At 45.5% G+C, this 12,926-nt stretch overlaps 1 protein-coding gene across 1 annotated transcript in view; it reads right to left on the reverse strand.

Annotated features, from left to right (window-relative positions):
• The window catches only part of LOC131400076 (solute carrier family 23 member 1-like), a 37,621-nt gene continuing 24,695 nt past the window's right edge, over positions 1-12,926 (reverse strand). The window contains exons 6-12 of the mRNA XM_058534780.1: positions 12,184-12,304; positions 10,877-11,033; positions 9,798-10,051; positions 2,312-2,476; positions 1,793-1,901; positions 1,601-1,696; positions 1-260 (exon numbers count right to left, since the gene is read on the reverse strand). Coding sequence (XP_058390763.1) covers positions 1-260; positions 1,601-1,696; positions 1,793-1,901; positions 2,312-2,476; positions 9,798-10,051; positions 10,877-11,033; positions 12,184-12,304 — 1,162 coding nt within the window. The remainder of the gene's footprint in view (positions 261-1,600; positions 1,697-1,792; positions 1,902-2,311; positions 2,477-9,797; positions 10,052-10,876; positions 11,034-12,183; positions 12,305-12,926) is intronic.

Consider the following 12,926-nt stretch of genomic DNA (forward strand, 5'->3'; position numbering starts at 1 on the left):
TTACATCCTGGTTTCTGTGGCACCCTTCAGACAGTCTCCTGAGGAATCCTGGGAGCAGAGGGTAAGCTGGCACACTCCCACCTCACCTTTCCTATCATGTTCCAGTCTCGGCCAGAAAGGGAGGTAGCGAGTATAGGAAGAAGTGCAGAACTTTGTGCCAATCCCACAGGGGAGGCTGTAGACCTCTGATGCCTTCGGAGTCTCTTCAAACACCTTGTGGATTTGAAGCCATGCGAGGTGGCCTCTCTCCTCCGGACTTCCTAATAGGAGACAGTGAGCAGTCAAGACCAGGCCTTGATGGAGCTGGGCGGAGGTGGGGGGGAGGGAGCCTCTGGTGCCCTCTGCAGGCACTCATCAGGTCTCCTCTCAGTGCCCTCCACCTGCCAAAAGGGCCTCCTCCTCCTCCTCCAAGCCCATCTCAAGAATCACAGCTCAGCTCATCAGGCATCCTCTGAGCTCCCACTGTGGGGCTGACATGGTGCAGAGCCCGGGGGTACGACCTTATATGAACCAGCATCCTCTCCTCATCTTCAGGAGTGGGCCTCTCCACATTTAATGTTTCTGGATTGCAGATGCATTTTATACTTGGTAGAGAGAAGAAAGGTGGAAAATAGAATACCATGAAGCAGGGGCTAGCATAGAGGTCCTGTCGAGAGGCTGTGCGAGGATCAAGAAGGCAGCATTGAAACCCATCAGTGATGGCAGCTCTGCACTCTTCACCTTCAGTGTCCTCAGTACTTATAGACTCAGTTTGCTCATCATCACACTTATTACCCTGTATTGTAATTGTCTGTGTTCTCGTCTCTCTCCCCTATTAGCTTGTGGATTTCTGGAAGGCAGGGGACATGTCTTTCTGCTCTTTGCATTCTTAGTACATAGCGTCTGGAGTACAGCAAGTGCTCAATGGGTTTTTATTGAAAATATGAATGAATGAATGCATGAATGAATACATGTGTTCTCTCCTTCACTAAGTAGACTGCAGGCTCTGGGGACGTGATTGAGTCTTTTTCTTTTTGCTTCTGGTGTATTTCTCCCCTTAGGGCCATGTTATGGGCTGAATTGTGTCCCCTTAAAAGTCTTATGTTGATGACTTAAACCCCCATACATCAGAATGTGACTGTATTTGGAGATAGAATCTTCAAAGAGGTAATTAAGTTAAAGATGAGGTCTTTAGGGTGGCCCTAATCTAATCTGACTGGCATCTTTCTAAGAAGAGGAGATTAAAACACAGACAGAGAGACACCAGGAATACACATACACAGAGGAAAAGGCACATGAGGACACAGCAGAAAGTGGCCATCTGCAAGCCAAGGAGAGAGGTCTCAGGAGAAACCAACTCTGCCAACTCCTTGATCTCAGCCTTCTAGCCTCCAGACTGTGAGAAAATACATTTCAGTTGTTTAAGCCCCCCAGTCTGTGGTATTTTATTATGGCAACCCTAGAAATCTAACACACGCTCGTAGAACCCACTGAGACCCAGCCTCTTCAACGTATGCTGTGACCAGCCTTACATGGTAATCAGGGCAGAGAGGCAATGTGGGTGGTCCAAATATTGACCATCTACCCAAATGGTTAGCTTATAGGCGAAAGTGAGCCATACCTGGGATGGTGTTGTCCAGTAGAAAGCCCAGAAGTCCACCTACAAACATGTTCGTGGTCAGCAGCACCTGGATGACCTGGTCCAGCTGGAGAATCCCTAGAATGGAGACAAAAGTGACAGGGATTCCCTAGGACAAAGGTCCCCACCGGCTCTGCCTCTGGAGTGGTCACAATGTAGAGAATGGAGAATTACCTGTTTGGAGCTTCTCAGCATTCCTATTCACCCAGTTGGGAATGGCAAGCCCACAGAAGATGGAGAAGCCAAAGACAAAAATGTTCCTGGACGAGTTCAGGTCCACGAACTGCAGGAGAGAGGCCCCCACGGCAGCCCAGAACCATCAGCACCTGTACTGCACATCAATCTAACATCCCTCAAATGACCCATCCATTCCCACGTCCTCCAGAGTGGGGAAGGAGGCTGGACTCAGAGTGACACATGCATTCAGTGGGCCAGCCCGGCCCCAATTCCAACTTGACCTTGGGATTTGAGTGGTTTAGATAATCCAATGAAAGCAGATAGAATTTCTGTTTTTCAGAGTTTGGATATTATGGTTATTTATTTCTTCCTTTTGGGGGCCACTGTGGTTCCTGGGACCGAGGATGCCCTCCTCCTCCTCCTCCCCGGCCCCAGCCCTGCTCCATTCATCTCATCCCCATGGGCTCCTTTCAGGGGATGCAATGCTGCTGCTTTTCCAAGGGTGTCTCGTCTCACCTGCAGATTGGAAATCCCCATGGCAGTGATGACTCCAAACATCACCAGGAACATGCCTCCAATCACAGGGGTTGGGATAGCGGCAAATGCAGCCCCAATCTTCCCAAATACTCCCATCAGGAGCAGCACACAGCCTGCGATGACCATCACCATCCTGCTCCCCACCTGCAGTGCTCAATGAGATGGAGGACAAGGAGCTCAGCACCAGCCAGGCCCCATGCCCAGAGGCCTCTGCCCTGCTCTTGGGGCACCTGGAAAATCGCTCCAGTGGACTTGCAGGAACAGCACTGCTTAACCCGAAAATGGCCCCCCTCAGCTCCCACATGGTGTTTGGGAAAGGACGAGGGTGTGACCTTGGATCTCGGCTTCTGCCCTCACCTCTCCACTCTGCTGCTCTCACACTTGTCTTCAAGTCCTGACTCAAATGCTCCTCCTTTAAGAAGGCTTTACAGCGAGGCAAGAAGTCTCTCTAGGGAGGCAGTGGCCCAAAGCTTAAAAATGGAGGTTTGAGAGTCAATCCCTGCTCCGCCTCTAACTAGCTGTGTGAATTTGGGTACATTACCTAACCTCACCATATGTCAGCCTCCAAATTTACCAAATGGTATTAGTAATACTTACTTCACACACTCATTGTATGAGGCCAGCGTTACCCTGAAGCCAAAGCCAGATAAGGGCACTACAAGAAAAGAAAACTACAGACCAATCTCCTTGATGAATATAGACTCAAAAATTCTCAACAAAATATTAACAAACCAAATTCAACAGCACATTAAAAGGATCATACACCATGAGTAAGTAAGATTTATTCCAAGGAGACAAGGATGGTTCAACATCTGCATATCAATCAATATGATACACCACAGTAATAGAAAGAAAGATAAAAGTCATATGATCATCTCGATAGATGCAGAAAAAGCATTAGACAAAACTCAACATTCTTTCAAGATAAAAACACTCGACAAATTGGGTATAGAAGGAACATACCTCAACCCAATAAAGGCCATATGTGACAAACTCACAGCTCATATCATACTCAACAGTGAAAGGTTGAAATCTTTTCCTCAAAGATCAGGAAGACCAGGGTGCCCACTTTCACTACTCCTATTCAACATAGGATTGGAACATAGTACTAGAAGTCCCAGCTAGAGCAATCGGGTAAGATAAAGAAATAAAAGACATCCAAATCAGAAAGGAAGAAGTGACATTGTCTTTATTTGCAGATGATATGATCTTACATGTAAAAAATGTGTAAAAAAGACTCAACCCAGTAGCTGTTAGAACTAAACAATGAACCAGTAAAGTTACAGGATACAAAAACCAACACGCAGATATCAGTGGCATCTCTATACATTAATAGCAAAATATCTGAAAAAGAAATAAAGAAAACAATCTTCTCACAATAACATTAAAATAATAAAACACTTAGGAATAAACTTAACCAAGGAAATGAAAGATCTGTACACTTAAAACAATAAGACTCTGATGAAAGAAATTGAAGAAGACACAAATAAATGGAAAGATATCCCATGTTCATGGATCTGAAGAATTAATATTCTTAAAATGGCCATACTATCCAATGCCATCTATAGACTCAATGCAATCTCTATTCAAATTCCAATGAGATTTTCCACACAAATAGAAAAAACTATCCTAAAATTCATTTCTAACCATAAAAGACCCTGAATAGCCAAAACAATTTTGAGAAAGAAGAATAAAGCTAGAGGCATCACAATTCCTCATTTCAAACTATACTACAAAGGTATGGTAATTAAAACAGTAGAGTACTGGGGCAGACCCCCTGGGTTAACCGTTAAGTGCGCATGCCCTGTTACTGGCGGCCTGGGTTCGGATCCCGGGAGTGCACCAATGCACCGCTTGTCTGGCCATGCTGAGGCGGCATCCCACATACAGCAACTAAGAAGGATGTGCAGCTATGACATACAACTATCTACTGGGGCTTTGGGTAGAAAAAGGGAAAAAAAGGAGGAGGATTGGCAATAGATGTTACCTCAGGGCCAGTCTTCCTCAGCAAGAAAAGGAGGATTCGCATGGATGTTAGCTCAGGGCTGATCTTCCTCACAAAAAAAAAAAAACCTCTTAAAACAGTAGAGTACTGGCGTAAAAATAGACACATAGATCAATGAAACAGAATCAAGAGCCCACAAATAAACCCCTGCACATACAGGCAACTAATATTTGACAAGGGAGCGAGGAATACTCAGTGGGGAAAGGATAGTCTCTTCAGTAAATGGTGTTGGGAAAACTGGATAACCACATGCAGAAAAATGAATCTGGACCCCTATCTTACAACACTCACAAAATTTAACTTGAAATGGATTAAAGACTTAAATGTAAGACCTGAAACCTTAAAACTTCTAGAAGAAACAGAGGGAAAAATTTCCTTGACATTGGTCTTGGCAGTGATTTTTTGAGTATGATACCAAAAGCACAATCAACAAAAGCAAAAATCAACAAGTGGGACTACATTGAACTAAAAAGCTTCTGCACAGCTAAAGAAACAATCAACAAAATGAAAAGGCAATCTATGAAATGGGAGAAAATATTTGGAAACTATATATCAGATAAGGGTTTAATATGCAAATGTATAAAGGACTCATGCAACTCAATAATAACAACAACAAAAATGATTAAAAACTGGGCAGAGGATCTGAATAGACATTTTTCCAAAGAAGATATACAAACAGCCAACAGGTACATGAAAAGATGCTCAACATCACTAACCACCAGGAAAATGTAAATCAAAACCACAATGAGATATTATCTGATACCTGTTAGAATGGTTATCACCAAAAAGACAAGAGATAACAAGTGTTGATGAGATTATGGAGAAAAGCGAACCCTTGTGCACTGTTGGTGGGAATGTAATTGGTGCAGCCACTGTGGAATACAATGTGGAGGTTCCTTAAATATTTAAAAATCAAACTACCGTGTGATCCAGCAATACCACTTCTGGGTATTTAACTGAAGAGAATGAAAATATTAACTGGAAAAGATACATGCACCCTCATGTTCATTGTAGCAGTATTTACAATAGCCAAGACATGGACAACATAAGTGTCCGTTGATGGATGAACGAATAAAGAAAATGTGGTATGTGTATATACAATGGAATATTATTTAGCCATAATAGAAGAAGGAAATCTTGCTATTTGTGATAATATGGATAGACCTTGAGGGCATTGTGCTAAGTGACAAGTCAGAGAGAGAAAGAAAAATACTGTATGATATCATTTATATGTGGAATCTGAAAAAGCTACACTTGAAGAAATAGAGAGTAGAATGGTGGTTACCAGAAGATGTGAGGTGAGGGATATGGGGAGATATTTTTCAGAGTACAACTTCCAGTTAGAAATGAATAAGTTCTGGGAGTCTAATGTATGGCATTGTGATTCTAGTTAACAATACTGTATCATATCTTGAATGTTGCTAAGAGAGTAGATATTAAATGTTCTCACCAGAGAAGAGAAGTGGTAATTATGTAACGTGATGGAGGTGTTAGCACACCACGGTAATCATATTGCAGTACATAAGTGTACCAAATAAACACATTGTACACCTTAAACTTATACAGTGTTATATGTCACATATATCTCAATACAGCTGTGGGGGATAAAAGGAAAATCAGTGTGCTTGGAACACAGTGACACAGGGAGAGACTGGAGATGGGATGGAGAGCAAGGTAAAGGATCTGTCACGTAGGGCTCTAAGGGCCATCGAAAGGAGTTGGAATAAAATCCAAAGACAGAGCATAAGCAAAACGTGGTCCACATGTACAGTGGAATGTTAGTCAGCCTTAAAAAGGGAGGAAATTCTGACACATGCTACAATGTGGATGAACCTTGAGGACATTATATTAAGTGAAATAATCTAGACACAAAAAGACAGACACCGTATGATTCAAATTATATGAGGTACCTAGAGTAGTTAAATTCATAGGAACAGAAACTAGAATGGTGGTTGACAGGGGCTGGGGAAGGGGGGAATAAGGAGTTGTTTAATGGGTACAGAGTTCAAATTTGCAAGATGAAAAGAGTTCTGGAGATCAGCCGCACAACAGTTTGAATGTATTTAACTCTACTGAACTGTACACTTAGAAGTGGTTAAGATGTTAAATTTATGTTATGTGTATTTCATCACAATTAAAAATAAAGAACCCAAAACAAAGGAAACTCTCAGTAGAGTTGTGTTAAGCAGGGTGGCAACATGGTGTGATCTATATTTCAGAAAGTTCTGTCTATAAATGTCGCTTCATTATTATTAATTGATACATTTCCTCAGGAAAAATTAGATTTTCTCAACAAGCAATTATTATGGAATATGTGTAAACTATAATGTCTCATTAATCTCTATGTGGGTTCATTTAGGACAGAAAACTGAGACGAGGCCCCCTCCCATGGTGTTATACAGCATTAACTGGTCCCATCAGGTATCTTACAAGTGATGTTTTTTTCTAGTTCATTTCTCCAGAGGATCAAGGGTTGCACTAGAGTCACTACTAATTGCTATTACCTGGTTGCATAGAGTTTTTCTAGTAGCTAGGGGTGTGGGAATGCTAAGGAAGTACATTTCACCCCCTTGGAGTAGATCTTAAAATTGAGTTTCTACAAAGGTTAACAAAACAACACATTCTACTGTGAGGATCATGGACCATGGGCCACATCCCATCCCATCACAGAACATGTCCCAGCGCCAGGTGCACACAGCTGTCACACTGCTGGAGCACTGCTTGTTGTGCTAGTCAAGGTTATAGCTGGGTTTGAGTGACAGCTACTACCAGTGAGACAAAAATGACCTCTGACCTTGAGGCATTTGGGATCATCCTTAGAAGTTAGACTTGTACTGCAAAAGTCTGAATATCCCATCATGAGTCTATTGTCAATGAATGTATTTAGATAGTTCTTGAACCTTTTCTCATCCATTTGTGTCTACTCCCAGTCTTTACAAGTTACTCTAATGTAGTCTCAGCTTTGCAAGATGAAAAAGTTCTGGAGATCTGTTGCACAAGCATATAGTAGAGTATATTATTATAGCATATTATGTAGTATAGTATATTAAGTAAACATACTTAACACTACTGAACTGCACATTTAAAAATGGTGATTGTAGATTTTATTTTATGTGTCTTTAACCACAATTAAAAATATTTTTTTGAAAGATACTCTAATGTCACTACTTGTAGTCCATTAAGGCAGTGATAAAGTAGCAGATTCTGCTTTTGCTTATTTTTCTTTCTAGCCTAAGAGCTTCTTTACTTAACTGTCTTCATTAGAAGACACGTGGTAAGAATTTCCCTCATCAAAAGAACTTTTTGCCTTGTTTCGTTTACAACCCTAACAATGCACTGTGGGAAAAAGGGCATGAATGAAAGCACAAGAGATCAACTTGTCAGGTCAACCAGAGCCATTGGACATGCTGATGATCTCATAAAAATGGCAGTCATCCCCAGCCCTGCTACCACAGAATTTATCATGCAGCCTGAGCTTCCTTTGTCCTCAGGATTGACATCTGGGCTGGGAGCATGACTTTCTAGAGAAGCGGTGGGAGATCTCTGGCCTTCAGCCAGATCCCCCCACCCCTCCCGCCACCAACACACCCACAGGGAGAGAACCAAGAATTGGTCAGAGCTCTTTCCTTGCAGATGCAACATGAAGCAACATCTTAAAAGACCACAAGGAGGAGGTGTGAGTCCAGACCAGGATTAATCTGGCCTACTAGATTCCCAGCCTGCTTTGTGTCTATGTATCTTTCTTTCCTCCTCTTTCCCTCTCTAAAGACCTTAGTGTAGAAATGAAATATCAAAGAAAAGTTCTGTTTATTGAATATAATTTTCTGTTCTGCATCAGATTTATTCTCTTTAACAGGGAAAATATTTGCTGCTTTATACCTATGTAGCCCACTCCTGCTGTATTTCTGCATGGGTCAGTGGCCCTCATGTGGAATAACGTTCCCTTCACGGGCACTAACGGTTTTGAAACCTTGAGCAAGTACCAAAGAGTCCACAGTGTCACAGCACACGGGACTTGCTGTAGGGGTGAGTGCTGGCTCAGCGGTTGGCTCCCAGATTTTAGCCCCGCTGTGGGCCAGAGACCATGCACGGTTCAAATGTGGACAGATCTGATGCTAGAAAGATATGATGCCACCTGGCTGCATATCAGGACCACTGAGGGAGCTATCAGAAAATGCAGGGCAGGGGATGTGGTGGGGGGATCTTCCTTTTCCAAAGCTCACAGGACTTGTGCTGGGAATCATTGCAAAGATACCTGAAGCAAGTGGAAAGCAACATCATAACACCATTCTTTTCTAAGTCACCTTAGAGAGCACATTCCTGAAGAATGCTTGCTGACATTATGTAGTTTCCATGTGGAAAATGGGGAGCCATAAAGAGATTTTAAGCAGGTACTCATCTAATTGAGTTCTAGAAAGATCCTTGGGCAGCCATGTGGTAGCTAGATTAGAGATGGGCAAGATCCTTAGACTGGAGAGTGTTAGGGAGACTGCAGTGTCCAGGCGAGAGATGATAAAGCTGTGGCACTGGGAATGGGGAAGGGAGGACAGGAAGGGCAGCAGGCATGTTGAGAAAATAGAATCCACTGTGAGGATGCAGGAGAGCAAGAACTTAGATGACTTGGGTGAACTCACTAAGACGAGGTTTACAGGGGGAGAAGTAAGGATGGGGCACATACTGAGCATCACAGAGGCCATACTGAGTGTGAGGTCCCCTTGGGAGGTTCTGGTGGAGGTGACCAGGTGGCCTTTGAATATTCAGGCTTGGAGTTTTGACAGAGAGTTGGGCCAGAGGTAATGGACCGCCCAACTAAACTTCAGAAAGTAAGGATTTTCTTCAGTGCTCATAAAGCCACTGACATCTGCCAGTGCCAGATAGACTTTCTGTTGTAGAATCGCCTCAACCAAAGAAGGTCAACTATGGTGGGCAGAAAAATGGCCCCTAAAGATGCCATGTCCTAATCCCCAAACCTGTGAACATGTCACCTTGTTTGGCAAAAGGAACTTTGCAGTTATGATTAAGTTCTGTTAAGTATTGTGAGATGGAGAGAGTATCCCTAATCATCTAGGTGGGCCCAGTCCAATTACATGAATCCCTATAAGCAGAGAATCTTTTCTGGCTGTGATCAGAGGGAGATGTGACCATGGAAGAAGAGTCAGAGAGATGCAACGTTGTTGGCTTTGAAGATGGAAGAAGGGGGCCCAGAGCCAAGGAATGTGGGCAGCCTCTAGATGAGGGAAAAAGTGAGGAAAAAGATTGTCCCCTGAAGCCTCCAGAGAGGAACACAGCCTTGCGAGAACCATGTTGGACTCCTGAACTCCAGATCAGTGAAAGAAGAACTTTGGGTATTTGAAACCACTAAGTTTGTGATCATTGCTCACAGCAGTACTAGGAGACTAATACTTTGATGACAGATTCAGGTGTCCAGCCTGCCCCAAGAGCCACCATTAGCAGCCTTACCTTGGTGATCTCCACTACCCAGATATTCTGGCTGTAGGAGGCGGTCCCGGTCCCGGACCCCCAGGCACCTTCCAGCAGGCAGCCAATGCCCTCAATGCCGATGCCGCGGTTGATGACGTGCTTCGGAGGGGGTGGGACTCCTGCCGGCCGGGCACAGGCATAGTAATTGCCTACTGACTGCACCATCAAGGAGATCACCCCTGCCGTGATCCCAAAGACCCCAGCCAGGCTGACGGTGGGGAGGCCCCACTGTCCTGCAAAGGCAATGCAGAGGGAATATTAATCCAGAAGATAATAGGCTGCTGAACTCCAAATCATTTCTTTGCTGGAGAGGTCTCTGAAAGCTCTTAAAGTCCAGGCAGCATGTCTTCCAACCCCACAACTGAACAGAGGCTTTGGCTCGGACTCCTGCCCTACCATTCATCCCTGAGGTGGTCAGAGGCCCTGATATTGAGGTCACTGTGCACAAAAAGAGCCAGCAACAAGGCCTCTTCCCAGGAAGGCCTTGAAACATTGGAAGCTGAGATGCTCAGTCAGGGAGGCCCTAGCACCACAGTCCATGAGGCCAGGCCAGCCATCACTGGAACCTGGTTATTTGTATACCTGAGCTAAAAATTGCAGGAAAAAGAGACCAGAAGTGGCCTAAGGGATGGCCTTGAGCTTGTCTCCTCAGAAATGTTCTCATTCAGTCCCAGACTTCCCTTGTGTGGCATCAACCGTATCCAGGAGGAGACCCAAAGGTCTGGCTAGGAGGTCAGGACCTCACTGTCCTCTCCCCACTCCCAGGCTCCTGGGTTCTGTGCAAAGTGGAGGAGGGGCTGAGGGATGTAGGCCAGCTGAGAGGTAGGTCTGGGAGTTGGGAGCCTTTGGCCTGGCACCCCAAAGGATTCTTAGGACAACTCAAGGGTTTTCTCTTAGGGGTCTGATAGGGACTCCCTAGCGCGTATCCCTCCTTGTCAGATCCCTTGGAGGAGATCTCCCCCACCAACCCTATTCAACTCTCCCTCCAGTGCCCTGGGCCCCATGGGCAGTCCTGGGAAATAAGTGTCCCAGGCAAGAGGGGCCCATCTTCTTATTACCTGGGTAAGGGAAGCGAAACCAAGGAGCCTGGCTCAGGACGTTGGCTTTGGTGTCGGTGCGGGCCCCATAACCATAGGCTGTGGGGTCTGTGGGGAGGGCTTTGGTGACCGTGAGCACGAAGCAGATGAGCCATGAGATGCAGAGGGCCAGCAGCACCTGCCAGAAGGATCCGCCCTTCATCACCGGGTCTCACCGCCAGCCCTGGTCAACAACCTCCCAGATGGATGGGGCCAAGGAGGGACTTCAGGAAAGCTCTTTGAAATGAGGAAGTGTTGGGTTACTCACCCTTCCAGTGACAACAGGAATCTAGTGTGTCAGTGGATAATTAGCACTTTAAAGGAACGTAGAAAATAAACTATGGGGAGAACTTGTGTTAAACACAGGCAGAAATGTCTGGTAAAGTGGGCACAGCCTGGGTCAGAAGGATTTCCATCTGGTTCCCTTTCCACTGTTTGTTGGTTACATGACCTTGGATCAAACTCTTTGAGCCTCAGTTTCCTCATCTGTACAGTGGAATGACCACCACTGCTCTGCAGAGCCTGAAAAAGGATTTCTTTCAGTAGAATCCTCAGATACACTGATTTTTAATCTCTGGTGGCAGAAACCCAGAAATCTGTATTTTTAACAATGTCCCCAAGTGATCTGATGCATATTGAATTTTAGAACCACTGGCCTACAGTGTTGTTGAAGGAGCAATGAGATCATTGTGTGGAAGGCTCATTTTACAATGCGAAATGTAGTTTACTGTTGAATGAAACCTGCAAATATATTTGTGTGTTTGACAGCTACACATACTTTGCAGTGTGGTTCAAGAGAGAACTCAACAGGGAAGGCTCTGAAAAGGGAGGTACCGTCCTCATCCCGGGGTATTCAGACTACCGATGAGCCACCAAGAAAGAACTGATCTAGGTGACTTGGCCCTTATTTTTGTATAATTAGCAGTGAACCTGGCTGTGTCCCCCAGTACCTTGTTATGAGGACGGCCCAGGGAACATGAGAAGGCTGTCCCACACTGGTGCCCAGAGCAGCGACCTAGGGCAGGGTTCTCTGCTCCTGGGAGAGAAGCACTGAGGGAAGACGTGGGACAGCATTCCACCAATGGTCAGGAAGCGCCCCACAGGCCACAGGCCTCCTCTTGACCTCCTTCTCCTTCTCCTTCTCTGGTGAATTGAGGAAGGCCAAGGAGGACAGGCCACTGCAGGTGGGGGAGCATTTGCTTTGGGGGCCCTCTGGGAGTGTGAGAGGCTGTGCCTCACTCTCCAGGTGAGTCAACTCAGAATGGAAGGGGGTGGGGAGTGCTGCTTACAGGGAAGGCCTGAAACAGGTAGAACTTAGAGGTGTGCCACTTCCTCTCTCGTCCATAAATGGGCACGGGCACCGCGACGTTTTTCAGGTACTGAGAAAACAGCACGATGAGGAAGATGGTCCTGAAACAGAAACACCACACCCAACCTGGTGATCAGGGGGCTCATCCTGAGTGAGGGTCCAAAAAGCTGGGCCACCACCACATGTCTCTGGGATTGGGGGCAGTGGCCAAGCTGGGAGGGTCCCCATCTAGACCCCGCTCTGCAGTGCAGGCAGCATCCTGCCATCTCTGTAAAGGTAGGCTGCTGCCTTTCAGAAGCTGCTGGTGGCTGAGGAGGTGGAGTTTCAAGGGAGGCTGCTATTCCTTGAGGGTCAGCAGCTGGATGGATCCAGCAGGTGGAGCCAATGAGGCCAGACTCAGAGAACATCTCTCCCAGGTTTTTCTGCAGGTCCTTGTGGTCAGACGAAAGCAGGCAGAGTGAATGACAGTGTCCAGTATCATCCTCAAGTCCCTTCAATGCTCTCTTTAAACACTTCAGACCTCTTTTTCCAGGAAGCCTTCCTGATCCTCCCAGCTGGCTGTCCTCACCCTTCCCCTGAACATGCATGGCATTCTGTGACTCTCATCACTGTCTCCTGGTGTCATAGGTACTTGGATCCAAGTCTTGTCTCTCTCTCACACACTACAAGATGCTTGACAGCTGGTGCCGTGTCTTGCAGCTTCGCCGGGGGCCAGAAGTTTAC

This window comes from Diceros bicornis, chromosome 3 (genome assembly GCF_020826845.1).
Source record: "Diceros bicornis minor isolate mBicDic1 chromosome 3, mDicBic1.mat.cur, whole genome shotgun sequence".
Taxonomy (NCBI): domain Eukaryota; kingdom Metazoa; phylum Chordata; class Mammalia; order Perissodactyla; family Rhinocerotidae; genus Diceros; species Diceros bicornis.